Source organism: Littorina saxatilis, linkage group LG5, assembly GCF_037325665.1.
Source record: "Littorina saxatilis isolate snail1 linkage group LG5, US_GU_Lsax_2.0, whole genome shotgun sequence".
NCBI classification, from domain to species: Eukaryota; Metazoa; Mollusca; class Gastropoda; order Littorinimorpha; family Littorinidae; genus Littorina; species Littorina saxatilis.
In genome coordinates, this window is record NC_090249.1 from 16,537,364 (window position 1) to 16,560,957 (window position 23,594).

The 23,594-nt window shown below is 41.4% G+C and overlaps 1 protein-coding gene across 1 annotated transcript; it reads left to right on the forward strand.

Annotated features, from left to right (window-relative positions):
• The first annotated feature begins 87 nt into the window (after positions 1-87).
• LOC138966423 (S-methyl-5'-thioadenosine phosphorylase-like) lies at positions 88-16,567 on the forward strand. The gene is made up of 9 exons (XM_070338658.1): positions 88-253; positions 2,923-3,009; positions 3,892-3,950; positions 4,338-4,505; positions 5,115-5,217; positions 5,522-5,674; positions 11,239-11,325; positions 11,859-11,981; positions 15,369-16,567. The coding sequence occupies exons 1-9, from the start codon at positions 239-241 to the stop codon at positions 15,402-15,404; spliced, it is 831 nt and encodes a 276-aa protein (XP_070194759.1). The 5' UTR covers positions 88-238; the 3' UTR covers positions 15,405-16,567.
• Positions 16,568-23,594: the final 7,027 nt, after the last annotated feature.

A 23,594-nucleotide genomic window follows, 5' to 3' on the forward strand; every position in this document is an offset into this window, starting at 1 on the left:
TTAAACAGATTAAATATTGCCCCCAACCTAAACAAGTTCTGACCCTTATCAATGTTCACACAAATCCGATAAGCTTTTTCTTCTCAGGCGCCTATGGAACAAGGGAGTCAACTATTGACCTGTGCGGCGGCTTGCGAGTTGGTTTGTCAGCTGACGTGCTGTGTGTAGAGGGACCTGTGGCAGTGACTGATTCTCATTTCTAGCGCTTCTCCAAAACAGCGTGCACACATTTGTCATCATGGGCAAAGTAAAGGTAAGTCGTGTGTTGAATTTGAAGTGATCCCTATACGCTGGAAACGCATAAATCTATACTCAGTGTTACAGGGAGATGGCAAACACGTGCTTTTTCAATGAACTGCAAAGGTCTGATTACGAGAAGCACTTTGTCTTTTTCATGCACTGTCAATCTGACTACAGATGCTGACATGCACACACACACACGAACACACACGCACACACACACGCACACGCTAGGGCACACGCTCTCTCTCTCTCTCCCTCCCCACCCTCTCTCCCTCCCTCCCCCCCTCTCTCTCTCTCTCTCTCTCCCTCCCTCCCTCCCACCCAACCCCCCCCTCCCCCACCCTCTCTGTGATTTGTGTGCATGTGTGAGCTTTTGAGTGTTTTTGAATTATGTACATCTGTCATCACATGGGTTGTTGTTTATCTGCTGAGAGAGAGAGAGACTGTGGGGCTTAACATCCTCTCAGGTAACTATGACCTATATTGGGACATGATTTGTTTATTCTTTATCTGCTGTCTATGTACATGCATTTCAATGTCCAACTGTGGTATATTTGGATAGGTGTCAACTTGTTTTATATAATGTTTCTCTTCTGTTTTAAAACTTTTATCCATGATAATGTATTCTCACTAATCACTGTGATGGAGTTTTTATCTTATAAGAAAATTAGAAAGAAAATAAGAAAGGTTAAATTATTTGGAATTTTAGCAGTCAATCTGTTTCTAATTTTTCATCACATGCTGTCGTACACATAATTATGACAGATAGTGAAAGAGAGAGGAGGAGAAAGGACGTGGGGATCCATGCATGAATATTCAAATTGATCAAACTTTGTACACATTAGAATAAAAAAACAAGAAAGGTAGGTTGTTGGAACGTTTAAGGCCAAAAAGAAAAATATGTCTATTTCCGGTAACCCGACTGACCCTATTTTTAAGTGCCGACCCTGAAGGGTTTTTTCGCTTTTCGCACACACACACAAAAAAAACCCACAAAGATATGAAGTCAAATATACTTTATTTAGTTTCAATATATCTGGTTCAAAAACATGTACTAAATAATTGTAAGTAAACTAAGGAAGCGTTTAAAAAAAAAACTAAAAAAAAACACGTAAAAAGACATTACTATACAGGGATGGCCAAATCTCAAACTTTTAACTCGCCAGCCGGGCGAGTAACTTTCAGAAAGTCACAAGCCCGCCAGAAATTTTGCTGGCCCGGTTCATACCACACTAAAAAATATGAGTGTTAGATTTCTTTACGCAATAAAAACAGCGGTGGCATGTACAGGAGCCTCGTTTTTGTTTCACTAGAAGATGGCGATGATATTGCAGGCGACAGAAGTTTCTGTATCTGCAGTGTTTATATGGCTTTAAAACTCGATAGTACTGTACAACCAAAAGTTTTGCATTTGTCCAGAATTTTTACTGGCCTGTCGGATTTTTTACTCGTCCCTGGCCATCCCTGACTATATATATCCTGAAGATCATAAACATTTTGCGCCATGAATTTTGGAAGAAAGCCCATCATTCTTTGTATGTGAAAATTACATTGCACAATTAAGGGAAGATAAACATCAGCACACAAGGCACACATTCAAAAGCAGTGTTTCCGGTTCCCCGAACAACCCTCAACCAGCTGTTGTTATTCTGATCCATATTAATTTATTAATTACAAATATTAATTGTAAGAAATTAGAGAGCCACTGTCTGTGTCCTGGGAAGTGCCTTTGAGTTTGATCAATAAACAGCTGCAGGGAGACAGATGTTTGATGTTTTTGTATTGACTAGGTCTGTGTATTGTACATGTATTGGATTTCGTAGCATACACGTTCATACAGTCTGCAATTAGTAAACATTAATATAAACTGTTTCTGCCATTAAAAACAAGGTGTTCAGCTGCCACCTCAGTTCTACACATATGCATGATAGCTTAGGCCAAAAAAAACCATAGTCTGTTTACGGTATCCCGACCGACCCTATTTATTACCGCGACCCTAGACTTTTTTTTGGCATTTGGGGGGGGGGGGGGGGGGAAGGTTTTTGTTTTTTGGCAAAATAACTTAAAAATATGTTTTTTGGGGGAGAAAAAAAATCCCGACCTACCGACCCTATTTTTTTGCCTATGTTACCTTAAACAGACTTCTTTTTTTTTTTTGCCTTAACTTTGGTGTGTCTGCCTTTATATTTGTCTGACTGTATATATATAGTTTTCTGTGCAAAATTCAGTCAAAATGACAGAAATTTATATAAGTGATACATTTTTGCCTGTCTGAAACTGCCAAGCAAATACATGTGTATGTGCTGCATTGGTGTACCCTCCCTTTTAAATACACCAAACGTTATTCATTGTCAGGAAAGTGTGTGTCAGTGTCGCCATATCTGTCTGTCTATGTCAGTGTGTCTGCATGTGCGTTATGCTGATCCCGTCCTTTTTTTTAATTTTTTATTTTTTGTAGAAAAAGCAAAGCCTGCTTGATGAGATCTGAAAGAAGATCTGGATATTCTTATATTCTTTTTCTTCTTCTGCTGAAACTCCCACGTACACTTGTATGTTTTTTCACGAGTGAGTTTTGGGTAAATGACCATTTTTACCCCGCCATTTAAGCAGCCATATGCCGCTTTCGGGGGATGGATATTCTTATTATGACCATCACTAGTTATCCCTTGTCTCTTGCAGATTGGAATTATTGGAGGTTCAGGGCTGGACAACCCAGACCTACTTGAGAACCGAAAAGAGAAAGAAGTGAACACACTGTATGGCAAAGTGAGTCTTTGTCTGATGTTAACAGGAGAACATAATTTTACAAAGAGCATTTGCTATGTCATAGCTATATGTTATGTCATAGCTATATGTTATGTCATAGCTATTCCTCTTCCTCTCCCTACCTTCCCTTCCGTTTTGAAACATAAATGCACTCACTTTCTATAACATACAAACAGAAAGCTATGTCAAGATATGTGAGCCTGCATGGGAAAACCCGGCTAAAGACGCAGCGATCTATTTTCGGCTACAATGGAAATAGGTCAGAAGGGATAAAATTATCAATCTTCAGATTTACTGCTAAATCGCTTTATTGATCATCCAACTTCATCATCCCAAAAGGATTTCACCTGTGTATTTCAAAACAGCACTGTAAAAAAAACTATTACACTTAGATCAATTCTTTTTTTTTGTCAAATATTTGTCAAAGTCTGAAGTTTCATATCATTTCAAAAAGTAAAAAGTAAAATTTTTCCCATTTAGCCTGGTTTTCCCATGCAGGCTCACATATGTTCCAATCTCAGATGGCTTTGCCCATTAATTGTTATCTCACTAGATTTTTCTGGATTTTTGGATTGTTTTTCATCCTGGTAAAAGAAGACTCTGGCATATTAGTGGAAGTATGATAACCTTTAGTTTTTATTGCATATTTTTGAAGTTATTTAACGTCTACCATTTGTTTCAGGTCTTACATAGATAATATTCACAAAGAAAGATACACTTTCATGAGTGTGTGTGGGAAAAAAGCTGTAGGCTACTTTTTTTTTTAATCAGCTAACGATAGGCTGAGCAAGATAAATACAAGCTAGTTCTCAAAGATAAAATTATCAATTTCTGTTATCTGAAGTTTTTATGTAATTATAAACTGTTTCTGATTTTCCATAGCCATCAAGTCCACTGGTTCTAGGAACAATAAAGGGAACAGACTGTGTTCTATTGGGCAGGTAAGTCAGGTGTTGTTGATTTCTTTCCCAGTTTAATGCAGGTGCAGGGTATTATTTTATGAACCAAAGTGATTAGATGCCACCAGATTAGCCAGACAGCAGCAGGCATGTTTTGACATGGCGTAGAAAGCATAACATAGCTCTGTGTGTGTGTATAAGTATAATTAATAAGGATAAGATATCATAAAATTTATATTCCTGTGAGGATACTCTCCTGGAAATTCAAGTTGCTTTCTGAGTTCTCACTTGGGAAAGCAAGCTGCCATGCATTACAGCGCTACCCAATTTATTTTATTTTTTTCCTGCATGCTCTTGTTCAAGTTTCCATGTGTGTGTCTGTGTGTGGTTTGAGTACTTGATTGATGTATTGATTATCTGTTTCAACAGACATGGCAAAGGCCACACTATCAGTCCTAGCAACGTGAACTACCGAGCCAACATCTCCGCGCTGCAGAGCGAGGGATGTACACATGTCATCGTCACCACTGCCTGTGGCTCTCTGCAGGAAAATGTCCACCCTGGAGAAATCGTCATCATCGACCAGTTCATTGATAGGTGAGAGACTGATTTGCTTTACGTGTACATGTATGTGTTCTTGGTGAAAATGAAATGTGGTTTGCACAGCCTTTGAACAGAAATCTCAAAAACAAAGGTCGGATAAATCATAAATTGCGGGGGGGGGGGGGGGGGGGGGGGGGGTCTTAAAAGGGAGGTTCTACTGTACTGGATCAAGTCAGGCATGGTTACGGTCAGTGGGTTATACATAAAACAGAAATAACTGTTTGTCATGATTATTTCAAGAAATTAAGCAAAAGGTAAAGATTGAGTTGCTGCAGGAAAGAAACAATGTATCAAACTTATTTTCATGAGATAAACTCTTTAAAATATGTGTGTTTGTGTGTAATGCTTTATGGACTGAACTCTCATTTTGCCCAACATTGGCTGGTTCATTTTGCAACTGACATTTTGATTTGGTTTAATTGTTCAAATGACTTATTTATGAAAAAGAAGTAAGACTTACCTTTCACTGTAAGATGCATACATGGCATTGCAAACTACTATACTATGAAGAAAATGGAAGGAATTTGTTTTATTTTGAAGTTTAATGAAGAAAATGAAAGGAATTTGTTTTATTTTGTAGTTTAAAGTGTTGTCCTGTTCCAGGACCCAGGGACGTAAGCAGACATTTTATGATGGTTCTCCAGATGCACCGAAAGGAATATGTCACATTCCAATGAACGAGCCTTTCTGTCGCAGAACAAGAGAGGTATGTACAGAACCAAAAGACTGACAGCAATTTTCAAATCAGCAGCAAACTATAATAGACTTTTGCTTTACATTTCAGCTGGAATTCAAAGCTTGCAAATATTTTTTTCAAGTGAGACTGTCACTGAAAATATAACATGGATCCCCTTTTAATGTACCAAATGTACCTACATTTTAAGTGTGGTTTTTGACTCATTATCGTATGTCTTAAAATGGAGGTTTCACTGTATCTTCTTCCTCATTGCCCCTTTGATAGAAAGGATGTGGAAGAGGGGTCTTGAAAATGGTGGCCTGATTTGTTACAGATTTTACAAAAATGTGTGTCGGAGCTGGGACTGAGCCACCACAAGGAGGGCACCATGATCACCATTGAAGGGCCGCGCTTTTCCACCAAGGCTGAGAGCAAACTGTGGCGTGCGTGGGGGGCACACGTTGTTAACATGAGCACTGTGCCAGAGGTAAGTGGACATAAAGACTTGTGTGATGTTTCTGTCGCTGAGGCTCTTACTTACTTTACTTAGGCTCTTTGCCCCCCAGCGGAGCATAGGCCATTGACGATGTTTCTCCATCGCACTCTGCTCTGGGCTGTTCTTATCACTTCTGTCCCGCTGTTGCCTTACCTCGTTTAGTTCTGCCTCTGTGTCTCGCCTTCGCTGAGACTCTAACACCAGCATAATCATAACACAATGAACATATAACAAAATTTAAGTTTTAGTGTACCGGTTGACGAGTTCAAATGGGCATTTACACTCTTTTATCATTAACGTCACTAAAACACCAAAATACAAAAACAATAATAATAATAATAATAAATGAGCATTTATATAGCGCAACATCATAACTTTACAATTATGCTCTTTGCGCTTGACACATTTAAAATTAAAACACAGTTATACAAGCATTTACATCTACATTCATAGTCAGCAACGCTTAATTAAAAGCATACACCATCAAACATACATCACAAAAGATTCTTCCACTAACTAAGTAATAAAAACATGAATAAAATAGGTAGTGAAAACAAGGAAATACCAGCTGAATACCCTTAATCAAACAGAACATGTTATCAACAATACTGAAAACAGCCCTAGATGTTTATATACATTATCACTAAAACAACAAATACACTACATGTAGCCTACTGATGGACTGAGAAAACAAAATCAGGGGTTGTATTTCTTGAAGAGGTGCGTTTTAAGTGCTCGTTTGAATGCTTGGGGTGACTGAGAGTGGCGGATGTGAAAGGGGAGAAAATTCCATTGTGTGGGTGCGCAGAAAGTAAAAGTGCGTTGTCCGTATGTTTTGGTTTTGGTGTGTGGAATGGTGAGGATGCGACAGTCAGAAGAGGCACGGAGTTGTCTTGCTGGAGAATAGACGGTGAGGAGTTCAGAGAAGTAAGCAGGAGACGAGCCAGAAAAGAAGTTAAAGCAGAGGGTGGACAGTTTGTAGTCAATCTCGTTTTCGTGCTTTCAGAATGAGGCGTGCTGCCGAGTTTTGGACTTTTTGTAGTTTATGCAGGAGGTACAGAGGACAGCCAGAGAGAAGAGAGTTGCAGTAGTCAAGTTTAGAAAGAACAAAGGCACAGACAAGAGTGTTAGTTGTTTGAGAGGAGAGTGTGTGGCGAATGGTGCTGATCTTACGAAGCTCAAAATAAGCTGCTCTACAGACTAAAGATATATGTTTGTTAAGGGTCATGTCAAATGAAAGGGTGAATCCAAGGTTTCTAGCTGATGGTGAGAAAAGAATGTCGGTGTTGCCTATTTGAACAGAAACAGGTTGGGGAGAGGGAAATGTAGTGTTCTTCTTTTTGCACAGTAAGACTTCAGTCTTATCATCATTCAGCTTAAGTTTGTTATCGACCATCCAAGATTTAACATCAGTGATGCATGTCTGAATGGTCTGGATGGCGGAATGTGTCTCTGCAGGGGGACTGAGTTTATACAGCTGGGTGTCATCCTGTACATTGACACCGCGACATTGGCAGCCCTGGATTTATCAATAAGTTTTCAAGAGACAATATACAAAACACAAAAAAGAAGATTAAGAAAGGGGACAAATACTTTATTTGTTTGTGTGTGCCAAGCACATCCTTGTGGGGCGTTTAATTAGACAAGATACATCTATTCACAGAGACTTTTTTTCCTCCAGTGGATTTTGCTGCGTGTGGGGAATTTGCTTTGTGAGCTGGAGTTTTGTGTTCTCTGACTTTGTCCTTCATTTTGAAAAATACAGCGTTGTTCTACCATATTGTCTGAGAAGCAGTCTGCTTCTAACAGTTCAGGGCAGAGACAGATATCTATCGGTTGTTTCAGAGAAACAGAGGATCTTAGTGGACTGACATTTCAGAAACATAGGGTGTTGTTTCATTTTGCAGATAGTTAAATTTATATCCACAGTATACATTATGCACATAGTTTGTGTGATTGTACAGGATTTTCTTGCTTGAAAAATGAAGCATGTATACTTGAACTTATGCTCTCTGTTTGTTAAACATTATATTTAAAGTTGTTTTGTGTGAAGAATGTCTTTGAAAATCAGGCTGCGTATAAGGGTTTTTTCAGTGCTGTGTTATGTGTAGTTGCTTGGGGATAAACATCCGGATACTATACATAATGATAATTGTAATAATAAGGAACACTTATTAATAGCCCCTTCTCGTCTGAGCTCACGGCGATGTACAAAAGCAAAAAAGGACACACAAACACACTCACGCACGCACACACACACACACACACACTCACACACACTCACACTCACACCTACACACCTACACACCTACACACACACACATATGACTAAGTGCCAAAAGGTGCGCACGAAAAGCGGACAAAGGGGCTAAAAAATAAAAGTTGACAAACACGACTGATATTGTGATTTTTGTTAAGACAACAGATGCTGGAACCCAATTACGAAAAGAAAAGATAAATTTACCCAAATGATTTTACAAATAACGATAATTTTGTTCGTTATATCATTCAAAACGGCACTGAGTCATAGCATTAAGGTTATCTCGCACGTTTTTAAAGCTAGGGCTTTGAAACTTGGCACACAACCAAAGTATAATGACCTCCAGGTATGGTGCACATCACACTAAACAACATTGAATTTCAAGGTCACAGCGAGGTTAAATTTCCTTTGCAAACTGGAAAATTGTCGTTGTCACGTCTTACATGTTTTAATACTAGATCAGTTAGACTTTACATACTTCACATACTTTCAGCATTTTTATAAAACCTCATTAAAAGTGACCTGCTTGTTAATCTTTGTCAAAGTTCAAGGTCACAGCGGGGTCACATCTGGTCCAAATGTGGAATATTTTCAATTTATTCAGCGCGTTTATAGCACGAGCTTTGAAAATACACACAGTTCTAGTGTATAATGTTCACACACGATTAAAGTCTGGTTGAAAAAGTCAAGGTCACAGCAGGGTCGCGTTGAGGTCAAACATATACATTTTTCAATGAGGTTTTCTCATATGTTTTTGAAGCTAGGGCCTTGAAACTTGGCACACTACGCAAGTTAAATTAAACCTCATCAAATTCCAAGGTCACAGTAAGGTTAAAGATCCTTTAAGGATATTTTCTAAAAAAGGTGACCGCCTGGTTAATGTTTGTCAAATTTCAAGGTCACAGCAGTGCCATCTGGCTTAAACTTTGAAAAATTGTCAATTTCTTCAACTAGTTTTATAGTGTTTGAAGTCATTCACACATGATGAAAGTCTGGTTGATAAAATCAAACGTCAAGGTCGCAGCGGGGTCGCATTGAAGTCAGACACATACAATTGTCATTTTCACGAACGCCTTTTAAGCAACACCTTTGAAACTTCACACATTCCAAAGTTTTGATGTTGTTTGGTTATAATCAAAGTGTGGTCAATTTCCATGATTGAGAGCATTCAGAGGGGTCAAGTTGAGGTCACACAAAAGAGATTAAATTGTCGACACAACAGATGAGACTGGCTACCACTGTTTATTTTAATACACTTTTATGCAAATTTTAAATTGTGTTCAACCATATACACCAAACTCACCCAAACTCCTGAAACATCCAAGAAAAGGAAAAATGTGTCCAAGCAAGGAAAAACGCCATTTCTTCAAAGGCTGGAATAACTACAGAGGCAGCCGCGTCATTACACACAATGCAATTACGTCATACATCATACATTTCTATGAGTCATGTTGAATGGAATGGTGGCATGTGCCTCTATTCTAGCTAACAACAAAGCTGAAAAAATGAATATTATCTGTTTGTTTTGTTTGTTTTACCCGTACGAGACCTTTCTGTGACCTTGACATGTGACAAGGATCTACCTTAACTTCTTTAAGTCGGAGTTGAGAGTTGTGTGATGTTTGAAGGCTCTCCCTTTAAAAAAAACTGAGATAATGATGCATTTTCGTGTTTTTGATTTGCCCATGTGACCTTGAGATTCGACAAAGGTCAACAAGACTTTAACCGTGTATGGAGGCTATTAAGCCCAAAAATGTGAACTTTCAAGGTTCTTGCTTTGAAAAACTCTGAGAAAAAGGTTATGTTTTTTTTTTTACCCACACGAGACCCTGCTATGACCTTCACATTTCTCAAGGATCAACCTTGAATTCTCCATGTTGAACAATCATTAAGCAAAAGCGTTGTTTGAAGTTTGAAGGTTCTAGCTTCAAAAATCTCTGAAAAAATATGTTTCATCCGTTTTCTGAACCACATGTGACCCAGCCGTGACCTTGAAATCTGACAAGGGTCAACAAGACTTTTACCATGCATGGGGGCGATTAAACCCCAAATGTGTGTGAAGTTTCAAGGTTTCAACTTAAAAAACGTCTGAGAAAAATATACATTTTCCTTTTTGGACAATGTGTTGCACGCAAGACAACACGACAAACGCTCGTGTTATCATTCTTTTACTTTAAGGTCGACTTGCGTGCCCGCTCTTTCGCTAATCTCAATTAAAATTCATCTTAGAAGTTCGGTTTTATTACGCTTTTAATTAAGAAGATTAAACTAAGACAACAAATAGTTAGTTTTACCCATTAAACTCGATAAGGTAGTGACATTTTATGTTGAACGCAAGAAGGTGTCGCACGCAAGATCTGAAAAGATGTTGACGACATAATTTCAACACTTGATAGCGCAATCGTGGTTCGTGATTTCTTCACAAATTTTGAACACAGAATGTGTCACGTGGTTCCGTAAATGAAGTAGATCTTTGTACATGTAAATTTTGTTTTTAAAAGAAAATAACCGTTAATTACCGAACATTTTGTCGCACGCAAGATATGACGAAATTTTCAAATCGTTTTCAAAAATGCTGTTCAAAAGTTCTGCAGTCTTTGCTGGATTACTTGAAAGACAGCAGTTTGATACACCGTTATCGCTTGACGTGTCGACATCAATTCCAGAGTTTTTGAAAAAGAAATTTAGTAAATATCTGCGATTGAAAAATGTATGCCGTGATGACGAATCATCTTGCGTGCGACACCTTAAAATTCGGTTATCGAAAAAAAAAAATTCTCTCGAGATTTAGATTTGACGTTTGGTCTCGTCTGTAAAGCGATGTTTCAGGCATTCAATCAAACTAAATGCAATTCATTTGTGCTTCTTGTTATTTTTCTGTGGCATATTCAAAACACGAGGTATCACGATGTCCTTTTTCAGATGGCCGGTTTTGGCGTTATTTTTGACTTTAAACAAAGATAACTTCAAAACCGTTCAAGTCAGACACACGAAATTATGTCCACTATCTCTTCGCACATTCATCCACACACACACCAATTTTCAGCAGACACACGTTTTTAGAAACATTTTTATTGTAAAACAAAGTCGTCTTCTGTTCTGTGAGCACCTTTTGGCACTTAGTCATATGATAAAATCGAATGAATACAGTGAATATAAAATCTATCCCAGAATCCAACAAATATCCAAAATTATACAATGCCAAAAAACAAACTCCAAAACACTGAGTTACGACCTATACATACATATTGATACATTCCAACATATTTATACATGCTGATCGTGGTTATTACAGGTTGTGTTGGCAAATGAAGCAGGACTTCCCTACGCAGCCTTGGCTCTTGTCACAGATTATGACAGTTGGAGAGAGGACACTGAAGCAGTAAGTTTTGCACATCAGATTTTCAGTGTGTAGAAGACATACTTTATAGATTTGTATCATAATTTCATTAACATTAGTCAGATATCTTTTTTTCTACATGTGGCAGGAAGACCACTGCGTCCCCCTTCACAGCAGAGTTCTCTGCCGGCCTTGACGGCTTGAGCGTGGGCTATTTATAGTATCTCGACGTTTCTTGTATTTCAGTCGCCGATTAGACACCTGTCAATTGTAGAGTTGTGTTTGTGATGGGGTGTGGCTGCTGGTGTCCCCTTGTATGATCTTGGGATCCTTTGCTTATCCACAGCAGGGCTAAGAAATTAGCTCTAAAATCTCAATCCTGTTTGAATGGCTTTGCCTCCAAAAGTGATTGTTGTGCTTCGTGTACTTGGTTATATATTCATAGGTATTAGTTTGTAAGCTCATTTTAGCTGTGTGTAGTTTCATAAATCTAAACCTCACCGCTGTGAAAGGCAGTCTTTTACCTTTGTAAAAAGAAAATGCACCCACAATTTTTCCATTTTGAACGTCCACAGGTGCATGTGGAGCTAGCTGTCAAGACATTCAAAGAGAACGCACAGAGGGCCATCAAAGTTTTGCTGGCGGCCATTCCTGAGATCGCCCAAGGGGCCTGGGAGGACACACTGACAGAATGTCAGGTAGGCTTTGTTGGGAGGAATTGTGACACCGTGACAGACTTTCAAAAATCTGAGATGAATAGGTCTTTAAAATGGGGGAGTCTTAAAAGGGAGGTAAATTTACAGAGGTTATGAACAGAAAATCTGGAAAAGTATGGTCTTAAATTGGGGGGGGGTCTTAAATTGGGGGGGGGGGGTCATAAAAGGGGGGTACCACTGTACACTGTCGTGTGTATGTTTATGTGAGGGCTGGGACGGGTGTGTGTTTATGTGAGGGGTGGGACGGGTGTGTGATTATGTGAGGGGTGGGACGGGTGTGTGATTATGTGAGGGGTGGGACGGGTGTGTGATTATGTGAGGGGTGGGACGGGTGTGTGTTTATGTGAGGGGTGGGACAGGTGTGTGTTTATGTGAGGGGTGGGACGGGTGTGTGTTTATGTGAGGGGTGGGACGGGTGTGTGTTTATGTGAGGGTTGGGACGGGTGTGTGTTTATGTGAGGGCTGGGACGGGTGTGCGTTTATGTGAGAGCTGGGACAAGTGTGTGTTTATGTGAGGGGTGGGACGGGTGTGTGTTTATGTGAGGGGTGGGACGGGTGTGTGTTTATGTGAGCGGTGGGACGGGTGTGTGTTTATGTGAGGGCTGGGACGGGTGTGTTTATGTGAGGGCTGGGGCGGGTGTGTGTTTATGTGAGGGATGGGACGGGTGTGTGTTTATGTGAGGGGTACCGGCACGGTTGGCCTAGTGGTAAGGCGTCCGCCACGTGATCGGGAGGTCGTGGGTTCGAACCCCGGCCGGGTCATACCTAAGACTTTAAAATTGGCAATCTAGTGGCTGCCCCGCCTGGCGTCTGGCATTATGGGGTTAGTGCTAGGACTGGTTGGTCCGGTGTCAGAATAATGTGACTGGGTGAGACATGAAGCCTGTGCTGCGACTTCTGTCTTGTGTGTGGCGCACGTTATATGTCAAAGCAGCACCGCCTTGATATGGCCCTTCGTGGTCGGCTGGGCGTTAAGCAAACAAACAAACAAATGTGAGGGGTGGGACGGGTGTGTGTTTATGTGAGGGGTGGGATGGGTGTGTGTTTATGTGAGGGGTGGAACGGGTGTGTGTTTATGTGAGGGGTGGGACGGGGGTGTGTTTATGTGAGGGGTGGGACGGGTGTGTGTTTATGTGAGGGGTGGGACGGGTGTGTGTTTATGTGAGGGGTGGGACGGGTGTGTGTTTATGTGAGGGGTGGGACGGGTGTGTGTTTATGTGAGGGCTGGGACGGGTGTGTGTTTATGTGAGGGCTGGGACGGGTGTGTGTTTACGCAGACCTGTTTACACTACACATTGAGCGTAGTAAACTACGATTTTGGTCCCCAAACTACGCAACTACGCATGCTTGTCTTATACTATGCCAACGTTTCGTTTTCGACTACACATTTTGACATTTTGAATACGCAAAAACGCGAGCGAGTTCCGATCCATAATTTGTACTAACCGGTTGTGTACTGCGTGCAAAACATGTCCGGCGCCCGCGAGAGTAGCGTAGTCAGGTGGTCTTGCTGCTGTTATTACAACTATTGCGGGCGTTTCAGCACATACTTTTCTGAACGTGGTCACTTCGTAGCTCATTATTTCTGGAGGGAAAAAATGGCTACAGCGACGAACACGGATTCAGAAGACTTTGGCGATCAACCACCACGGAGCAAAAAAAAGAAGCTTGGTCAAACTCCCAGCCAGGCTTTTCTGCCAAAGTACTATGAGGAGCATCCATGCCTAGTTTCGTCGAGAAAAGGGAAGCATTTTGCCCACCGCACTGTGTGCAACACGGATTTTTCAGTGAAGCACAGTGGGCTTTACGACCGTGTAACCGCCACAAGAAAAGCACTTCCCATCAGGAATTCGAGAAATCCCGACCAAAGCAGAGGAAATTGGATTGTTTTGTGAAGAAACCCGTGCCAGGGAAAGAAGACCAAGACAAGCTCACTTTTGAGAGATCGGTAACCAGAGCAGAGGCAATGATCTGCCATATTATTGCCGACGCATACCTGTTCTGTTTATATGCAAATTTGCCTTCATGTTGATACACATACTCCCAGTCCCTACTTTTTATGACTTGATGTTCTCAGATTGTCATAGGTCTTGAATAGGGGGTCCCACTGTATAATGAACTGCATACCCCTCAACATAGCTTTTTTTAACAAATGTTCCAAACTAGTTAATAATTTTTTTCTTAACAAATAAACTTAATGCTTGGCTTGTATTTTTGTGGGGGCTTTGTTTGTATTTGTATGAGGAGTATTGTTCACATTGTAATAGTTTTGTTTGGAGTGTTGAGTGTTTGTTTTAGTACGGTATAATTAACTGTTCTGTTTTGCAGTTTGGGTTGATCGAATTGAAATACTACACATTCACCTGCCAAACTACACATTTGCCTTATTTTCACACCTAAAACTACACATGGTACATTTCAGGGGTAGGCAGGTCTGGTTTATGTGAAGGCTGGGACGGGTGTGTGTTTATGTGAGGGGTGTGATGGGTGTGTGTTTATGTGAAGGCTGGGACGGGTGTGTGTTTATGTGAGGGCTGGGACGGGTGTGTGTTTATGTGAGGGCTGGGACGGGTGTGTGTTTATGTGAGGGCTGGGACGGGTGTGTGTTTATGTGAGGGGTGGGACGGGTGTGTGTTTATGTGAGGGGTGGGACGGGTGTGTGTTTATGTGAGGGGTGGGACGGGTGTGTGTTTATGTGAGGGCTGGGATGGGTGTGTGTTTATGTGAGGGCTGGGATGGGTGTGTGTTTATGTGAGGGGTGGGACGGGTGTGTGTTTATGTGAGGGGTGGGACGGGTGTGTGTTTATGTGAGGGGTGGGACGGGTGTGTGTTTATGTGAGGGGTGGGACGGGTGTGTGTTTATGTGAGGGGTGGGACGGGTGTGTGTTTATGTGAGGGGTGGGACGGGTGTGTGTTTATGTGAGGGGTGGGACGGGTGTGTGTTTATGTGAGGGGTGGGACGGGTGTGTGTTTATGTGAGGGCTGGGGCGGGTGTGTGTTTATGTGAGGGCTGGGGCGGGTGTGTGTTTATGTGAGGGCTGGGACGGGTGTGTGTTTATGTGAGGGCTGGGACGGGTGTGTGTTTATGTGAGGGCTGGGACGGGTGTGTGTTTATGTGAGGGCTGGGACGGGTGTGTGTTGGTTACAAGACAAGGAGGTATACAGCGGAGGGCACCTAGGATGTTCGCGTTTGGTGAGCGTTCAAATGGAAGGGTGTTTGTACTGTGTGTAAAAGCCTGACAGTATCTGTGATGGTTTACGGGAGGCTTACTGTGCCGTTAACCTTGCCATTTTATTGTTTTTATTTTTGTGGGCTTTGTTTTTGAATGGCTTGTTTATTAAATTGTTTATTTCTTTTAATTGTTTCAGAGGATTGCCAAAAGCTCCATTATGCTGCCACATTGATGATGGTGAAAGATTAGTTATAAATATCACCTGCAGAGGCATTATTCATTTTGTATATTCAGAGTGTATGGTCTGCTTTGTCTTTGAGAATAGACATTTTATTAATTTTATTAACAATACTTTACTGTCCATTAAAATGAATACATTGAATGGAAAATTGTGTTTGACACGTCTTACCTGCCTGTCGTCATTTTTTCAATTTTATTGACAATAACAATACTTTACTGTCCATTAAAATGAATACATTAAATGGAAAATTGTCTTTGACACGTCTAACCTGCCTGTCGGCAGTTATAAAATACACATCGAAATAAGAGTAACAAGGACATTCAAAAGAAACACATAAAACAGATAGGTTATTGTATTAACAGGTACGCACCTGTTGCATTTAACCCTAACTCAATGTGGCGTCAACAAATATTATCATGTAAAACATTACAGTTCCGCATTAAATTAACTCATTAATCTTAAATGTACATGTATCACAATCAGAATATTGCAATATATTTTTGCTTAAATATCACATGGACCTGTCACAATAAAAGAAGAACAATCAGATTAAGATATCACAGAATCAGGTCATGTAATTTGCACTAACTTGCAAAAATGAGAACACATGCGCGCATACACACTCCAGGGGCGGTTACAGGGGTTCCGGAACCCCAACCCCCCCACGGCTGTCAAAAAAGAAAAAAAATTTAATAATAACTTTAAAAGAAATAATGAGTGGCTGCTGACACCAGTTGATCATGTTTAAAATTAAGGATAAGCCATAAATTGTTCATAAAATAGCTAAAACTCTTCAGCCTTGCCCATGTACCCCACAAGGGGTCTACCCCTGGACCCCAGGGTGTAACCCCCCCCCCCCCCCCCTCTCTGGCTTAACTGCTTCACCCCTGCGCTCATATACATGTATATAAATGCACCTTGCACGCACATATTCTGTCTCTCCCCCCTCTCTCTCTCTTGACTTTTTATGCATGACTGTTGATCTTGCACTAAGGTCCACAAACCAGAAAGAAAAACCTTTGGTTGAATTTGGGGGGGGGTGTCTCATTTGAAAAGGATTTTTTGGGTTTGAATCATGTGTGACATTTTGTGATTGTCTTGGAATTGATTTGGTGGATTGAATGTAATAAAAGCTTAATGAGGGATAAGAATGACCTGGGACATCCTGTTTATTCTGTGATTGTGTGTGATTGTATGTGTGTGGTTGTATGTGTGTGTGTGTGTCATGCCTCCTGTTGGTCAGAATCTTTTGTACTGAGGTTCAGTTAAATGAAGAAAATTGCGTTTTCTGTTAAATACATTCAATACACACACACACACACACACACACACATAAGCACATCACTTTCTCATGGGGGCACTATTTCCTCTGCAATTTTAGCATAGAAATCTGGGCTTGCACACAGCTTGTTTTACGGAGGCTTTGGATGTGTGCGTGCGTATATGTGTAAGAGAGAGAGAGAGAAAGAAGATAAATGTATGGATGTTGGTTTGTTTCTTACATTGAGGCAAGTTTTGAATATATGTATTTTGAGAGACTGGGAATCGAGATGAGGGTGGTATTGTATATATATGTGGCACAGTGTGTGCACGTGGAGCAATTGCCAGAAAACAACTGGACAGATCGTCATAAAAGTTTATATATATACAAATTCTTCCAGATGATATCCCCCGACGGTTTAATTTCTCATCTTTGTCCATAAATGTCTTTTAGAGAATTTGAGGCGGCACTGTGGCTACCTCATTCAACCAAATAGATTGAAGTATTGGTCAAGCAATCTTTGACTCAGTCCTGACTATGGGATTTTAGCCAAGAAGCTTAAAATCAATCAATTGGTTTGTAATTAGAGTTGTCATTAAAATCGAATTTTTACAAACAGATTTTGAAATGATTGCATTGTATTCCTTACCAATTCCTGAATCAAAAAATATATAGGAATGTCATGTTGACTGAAAATGTGCTCACAATTCAACATAATAGGTTATTCAGGTACTACGCCGGTTGGCTTCCTTCGTGGAGACTAGCATGACCCGTCTCGGACTTCGGGTTCTGGCTAGCCAAGCCTTACTACATGTAATCTTGGCGATGACTGGTTTTTCAGTGTTGATCTTTTAGTGTCAGGCCGACACATGTATTGACTAAACTGGTGTTTTAATAACGGCTTCACGCTAACATTTGTGTATGTGTGTTTGTTTCTTTTACTTTTGAACTTGAAGGCACTGGCAGGGGCGGATCAACGGGTAATGGAGGGGGGGAGGTTCCAAATTGGGGTTGGGGGTACAGGGTGTCTGGGGGGCAAATGTATCTTTATGAGGTGGTTGTAGGCCTCTCCGGGAAGATAAGGTTAATCACTAGTGGAAATCTATTCCTATTTTATGTATATATCGTTGAAACGGCAATGTGCGGCTGAATATGACAATGTCACAATTTTCTTTTTTTTTTTGGGGGGGGGGTGTCCGGAACCCCTCCCTAGATCCGCCCCTGAATAGAGAGAGAGAGGCGCGCACGCATGCACACACACACACACACACACACACACACACACATCAGTGAAATAGGAGAAGCACGATTGTCAACAGACACAAATGCAAATTCCACGTTTGCGCACAGGGCCATTGGGAGTCATGACCAGAGTTCGTTGTGATCGGGAATGACAAGTACTGCCGTTCAGGGATAACCCACCTGTCTGGGGATTTCCTGTTCTGGCAGACACCGCACAGATAATAAATTCACATTATTTCCTTGAAAGGATTACGAGAAGAATGTTGGTTGGTTTGTTTGTTTGTTTTTGGCAGTATTACGACGAGTGTCGGAGGGAGGGAGGGAGATCGAGACTGAGGCAGAGAGACAAAGAAAAAAATTGTATTTTTTTATACACATGACAAGAAGGTATATTTGTGTCACTGTGCGTTCGTGGTTGACTGCATATGCACACGCGCGTGTGTGTGTGTGTGTGTGTGTGTGTGTTCGTGCGTACTGTAACGGTGTTCAATTGTGAATGCGTGTGTCTGCGCGCGTGTGCATGTGCCGTGTGACTTCTATCTGTGTGTGACTGTGTGCGTCAGTTTGCTTCGCTCAGCACGTGATAATCGAGTCCCCCGTCCGCTGACGTTGTTCGCCAGAATGACGGCAAAAGATAAATTGGCCGTTTCAGGGCTTCAGTCGTTCATCAGGTCTCCTTTTCTGGCGCTTCGCGGCTTTAAATCGATCTCCTTTTGTGACTCTTAACAGCCTTAAATCGACCTGCTGCTTCCTGCTGAGACAAATTTCCATCCTGTTCTCTTCTGACCCTGTTGGAGACAAATCTCAGAGTCAGTCAAGCCGACATTTTTACAGAGGTTGCAACATGAGCTTAAAACGAGAGTCCTTAGAAGGAACTTAAGAAAACCAAATATTCAACAATTTCATGTACTAATTGGAAGAATGTTTGAGAATTTAACCGCATCCCCTTTGTGTTTTAACCGCCTTTTAGATGAATTGCAAGACAAACTGACTCCACTAACGCTCCTCTGCCTCTAAATTCTTACATTTTCTGTGTGTTTAAGAATAATGAACAGGAGAATCTAGAAGAGATTTTACAGTTAACTGAACGTTGCAATGTTTCTCCCATACCACATCGTCTTTTACAATTACCTACATATCAAATGAATAAAAGGCCGAGCCGCCAGTAGCACGACTCAAACATTGATAAACGGCCACTTCCTTTTACTTGTTCATGCCAAAAGACTCTGTCAAGTGGAAAAATTCATAAACAAACACCAACCAACAAACAAACATGAAAACAAAAGACGAACAATGCTAGAAGGCTTTTTGTCCACTGGTGGTATCAGTGTGTCAAAATGAAACCCTTGTATGAAGACCCGTGACAGTGTATCAGTATCACTCAGTGATTTAGACCCTGCGTGGGCAACAGCTGTCGCACTCCTACGGCAGCAAAAAAAAACACCGTTCAGATAAGACACAGCACTGTTCGTCTTAGCGAAGACTGAAGTTGAAGAAACACCTCTGATTCTATAGCATCAAAATCGAAGAAGCTAGGATTAGAAGAAGAATAGCCTCTGATTCTATCCTTCCGTTCCTGTAAACTGCAATAATGGAATTCTACACAAACTTCAACTTGTTAAATACTCGTTTATGTGTTACATTCTACAGTATCGAACTCGAAGAAGGGGGAGAAGAAGGATAGCCTCTGATCGGCATATGCCGTCACACTGGAAGAAGGGGAACAAGAAGAATAGGCTCTGATCTTATGACGTCTAACTTGAAGAAGGATTAGAAGAAGAATAGGCTCTGATCCTATGCCGTCACACTGGAAGAAGGGGAACAAGAAGAATAGGCTCTGATCCTATGCCGTCACACTGGAAGAAGGGGAACAAGAAGAATAGGCTCTGATCCTATGCCGTCACACTGGAAGAAGGGGAACAAGAAGAATAGGCTCCGATCCTATGCTGTCAAACTGGAAGAAGGATTTGAAGAAGAATAGGCTCTGATCCTATGCCGTCACACTGGAAGAAGGATTAGAAGAATAGGCTCTGATCCTATGCCGTCACACTGGAAGAAGGACTCGATTAGAAGAATAGGCTCTGATCCTATGCCGTCACACTGGAAGGAGGATTAGAAGAATAGGCTCTGATCCTATGCCGTAAATCTGGAAGAAGGATTAGAAGAATAGGCTCTGATCCTATGCCGTCTAACTTGAAGAAGGGGAAGAAGAAAAAAAGCTTCTGGTCCTAATCCTATGCCATCAAACTGGAAGAAGGGGAAGAAGAAGCATAGCATCTGATTCTACAGCATCAAACTCGAAGAAGGAATAGAAGAAGAATAGCCTCTGACCCTTCGCAAACAAACTAGAAGAAGTATTAGAAGAAGAATAGCCTCTGACCCTACGCAAACAAACTGGAGGAAGAAGAAGAAGAAGAAGAATAGCCTCTGATCATATGCCATCAAACTGTATTCATTTACATTTTTTGTAGTATGAATCTAAAAGTATAGGGGTATTAGGTGTACCATACTTATCAACAGCGTGATATTTGAACGATTTCATAACTACACACACCCACACACACTGACACACACACACACACACACACTGTCCTTCCCCCACATTCACGCGGCAAAAGCGACCCTGTATTAGGGCCATTGTACTCACACACATTCGTATACGTCACACACACACACACACACACACGCACACACACGCGCGCGCGCACACACACACACACACACACACACACACACGCCGCACACACACACACATTCACTCACACACACACACACACACACACATACTCTTCCCCCTCACTTTCCTTGCTAATTTTAGCAAAGTAAGAAATAAGTCTACATTCGTGTGTTGTTCAATTTAATTCAATAAAACTTTATTATCTGAATGCAACAAAGAGACATTTTTTTTGGGGGGGGGCTTTGTACAAAATAACATCACATAAAAACACACTCTCAGAACATATAGACACATAAAAGTACACATCAATACACACATAACCCAAACCAAAGGTTGCCCTTAAACACCGTGGACGTTGATTGATATTTTTGCACAACACGTGGGCTGAAATAAGTGTAGACTGAGCAGGCTGAGTGACTCGATTGGACTGATCTGGCCGCTAATTGAAATTCCTCGGGGCCCCATTGTTAATTAATTACTAGGCAGCCAGACCACTTTTAATTCCATACAAATGTAGTACCGATATAGGTTTGAGCGTGAGTGTGGCTAGCAGCGCCTGGCTGGACCAATTAACTTCATATAAATATAGTGTAGGTAGGCAGAAGCCGCGGGCAGTGGTTTAATGTGGGTGACAAACTTTGTGTACGCGTGGCAAGACCACGGCTTGGGCTTGACGTATGGAACGCCAAATCTGACTTTTTACCCGGTAAAATCTACTGGTAGATTCTACCGAGAAAAAAGTCAGTTTCGGCGCATATGGGGGTATTTTCTACCTGGTAGTTTAATTAGCCAATGACGGAGCTTTCTGCTCGGTAAAAATCTACTGGGTATTTGGCTGTGTGGGATATGTATATCACTCAACGACTTATGTACATATATCACTCATAGACTTAATACTTTGGGGGAAGTTTAAATGACAACAAAACCAGTGGAACCTATCAACATCAGTACATTGCAGTTAGTATGCATAATGCATAAAGAAAATATCGAGCAGCAGCAGCAACATTTCCATTATTTGCCCCCCCCCCCCCCCCTCCTCCACTCTCTCATTCCAATAAAACTGGTACTTCAGCTGAAAGCACAAGTCTATCAATACTAGTTTAATGTGCTTCTGCTGAAAGGAATACCGTTAGATCATCCTATTTTTTACCAAAGATTTGTCTTTTTTACTTTTTTTTTTTCGTGTTCTTTTATTTATTTATGTTTTTAGGTTGGGAGGGGGGGGGGTTGACGAGGGGTATGATATGGAGGGTGGGGGAGGGGGGTGATGAGTGGCCGACAAGTAGCAAGCAGAGGACTGATTTGTATCGAAGTGTCTGACCGGAACTGATCGATCGAAGTATCACACATGCATCATATCATACTTTTCCTACTACACTGAGTAGATGGTTCGCAAGACTTGTGATCGGAAGGTCGCTGGTTCGAATTTGGGCCGGGACGGACACGGGTCAGAGACGGAAGCCATGTCCCTGCCCCCCCCCCCCCCCCCCCCCCCGGTGTCACCACAATGGCACGTAAAAGACCTTGGTCATTCTGCCATAAGTTCAGGTGGCTGAATACACCTAAATACGCAGACACCTGGGTAGCGCGACTCCGTTGCTGCTAGCTTTCCACTGGGAGGAAGCGACCCGAATTTCCCAGCGATGGGACAATAAATTAATGAAAAGGAAAAGGAAAAAGGAAACAAATGAAAATAAATGGTTACAGGGTACGATATTCCGATTGACCCGTCCCGGTCAGTAAACATTGTGATACAAATCTCTGTGGCGATCGACAAGCACGAAACAGAACATACTACGGTAGTCACGGTAGTGAATGACGTTTTAGTTTAGATGTCAAGCGCTTAGAGCAAGCCTTTTTAACGAAAGTTTTTGATTTAGCGCTATATAAATGTTCTTATTATTATTATTATTATTATTAGTGCTATTTTTATTACGGGTACTGATCCTTAGGTAACGGTCTTAACTAACTTGCTCATTAAAGAATGACACGAACAAAAAGGGTATTTAAACGTTTCACAGTACAAAGTTCGGATAAGGAGAGTCGTACCAGATAAGTCAGTAGCAAACGCGGCCAGTATCATATTTCGTACTCAACCCTCAAGATGCAGTTCCAAGCCCCTGTGTGCGATTCCAGTCAAGAACGCTTGAAGTTGGTGCCAGCGGTCAGACAACGAGACGAGCTGTGTTGAGCTGAACATCTCTCCTCGCGGCATTCAGGCTGGAGGAACGACATGCCTGTGTTTCAGTGTACTCTGCACTGCTCACTGAGTGGCTTGTCCCACCCTGTCGCCGCTTGTTGCACGTGTGATCCGGTTGGCCCTAATGGCAACGCTGGTGTCTCCTGCACTTAGTCGTCTTAACTGGCGTTGCCGCCGCTCTGGTGATTTAGGTATCAGTTTCATGTTTGAAAGTTGTTTTGTCATTTAACGAGATCGAAAGTTGTTTTAAAATAGTGCTTTTCTTGTGATTAACGAAAAAGACAGTTGTGTTTGAATAGTGCTTTGCTTGTGATTAAGCCTGCAATCTCAGTCTCCCGCGCTTTAGTTTATAACAATGCATTGCAACATATTGTCGTCTTGAAAGTTTAGAAAGGTGAAAGATCAAGACTGACAGCACCTGTGACGTCGGCTTTTCAAAGTGTCGAGGAATCGAAATTGATGACAAAAACAATAATCACACTGTGTTTCAACACGAAGACAACTTGCAAAGACCACTGATGGAGTACTCGTCTACAAAGTGAATATTACGATCCACGACGAGAATAGCAGAAAAGCAGACACGTATAGGTACACATCCACAACCAGAAGGACAGCTACATCATCAAGAATTTAAAAAAAACCAAGAAAAGTAAAAAAAAGCCGCCCAGCCTCCAGGTCAGGGTTTGTGCTGTATTATCCAATGCGTGATCTGAACGGTCGATAGGGGAAAAAGTACTGAACCTAATTGTTCGTACACGGTTTCTGCATTTTGGAAATTTGAGAGACCGAAAGGAAAAAAAG

Coding starts and splice junctions, on each gene's coding strand:
- LOC138966423 (XM_070338658.1), top strand. Junction 3,010..3,891: donor TGAACACACTGTATGGCAAA/GTGAGTCTTTGT, acceptor GATTTTCCATAG/CCATCAAGTCCACTGGTTCT. Junction 5,218..5,521: donor TCTGTCGCAGAACAAGAGAG/GTATGTACAGAA, acceptor GATTTGTTACAG/ATTTTACAAAAATGTGTGTC.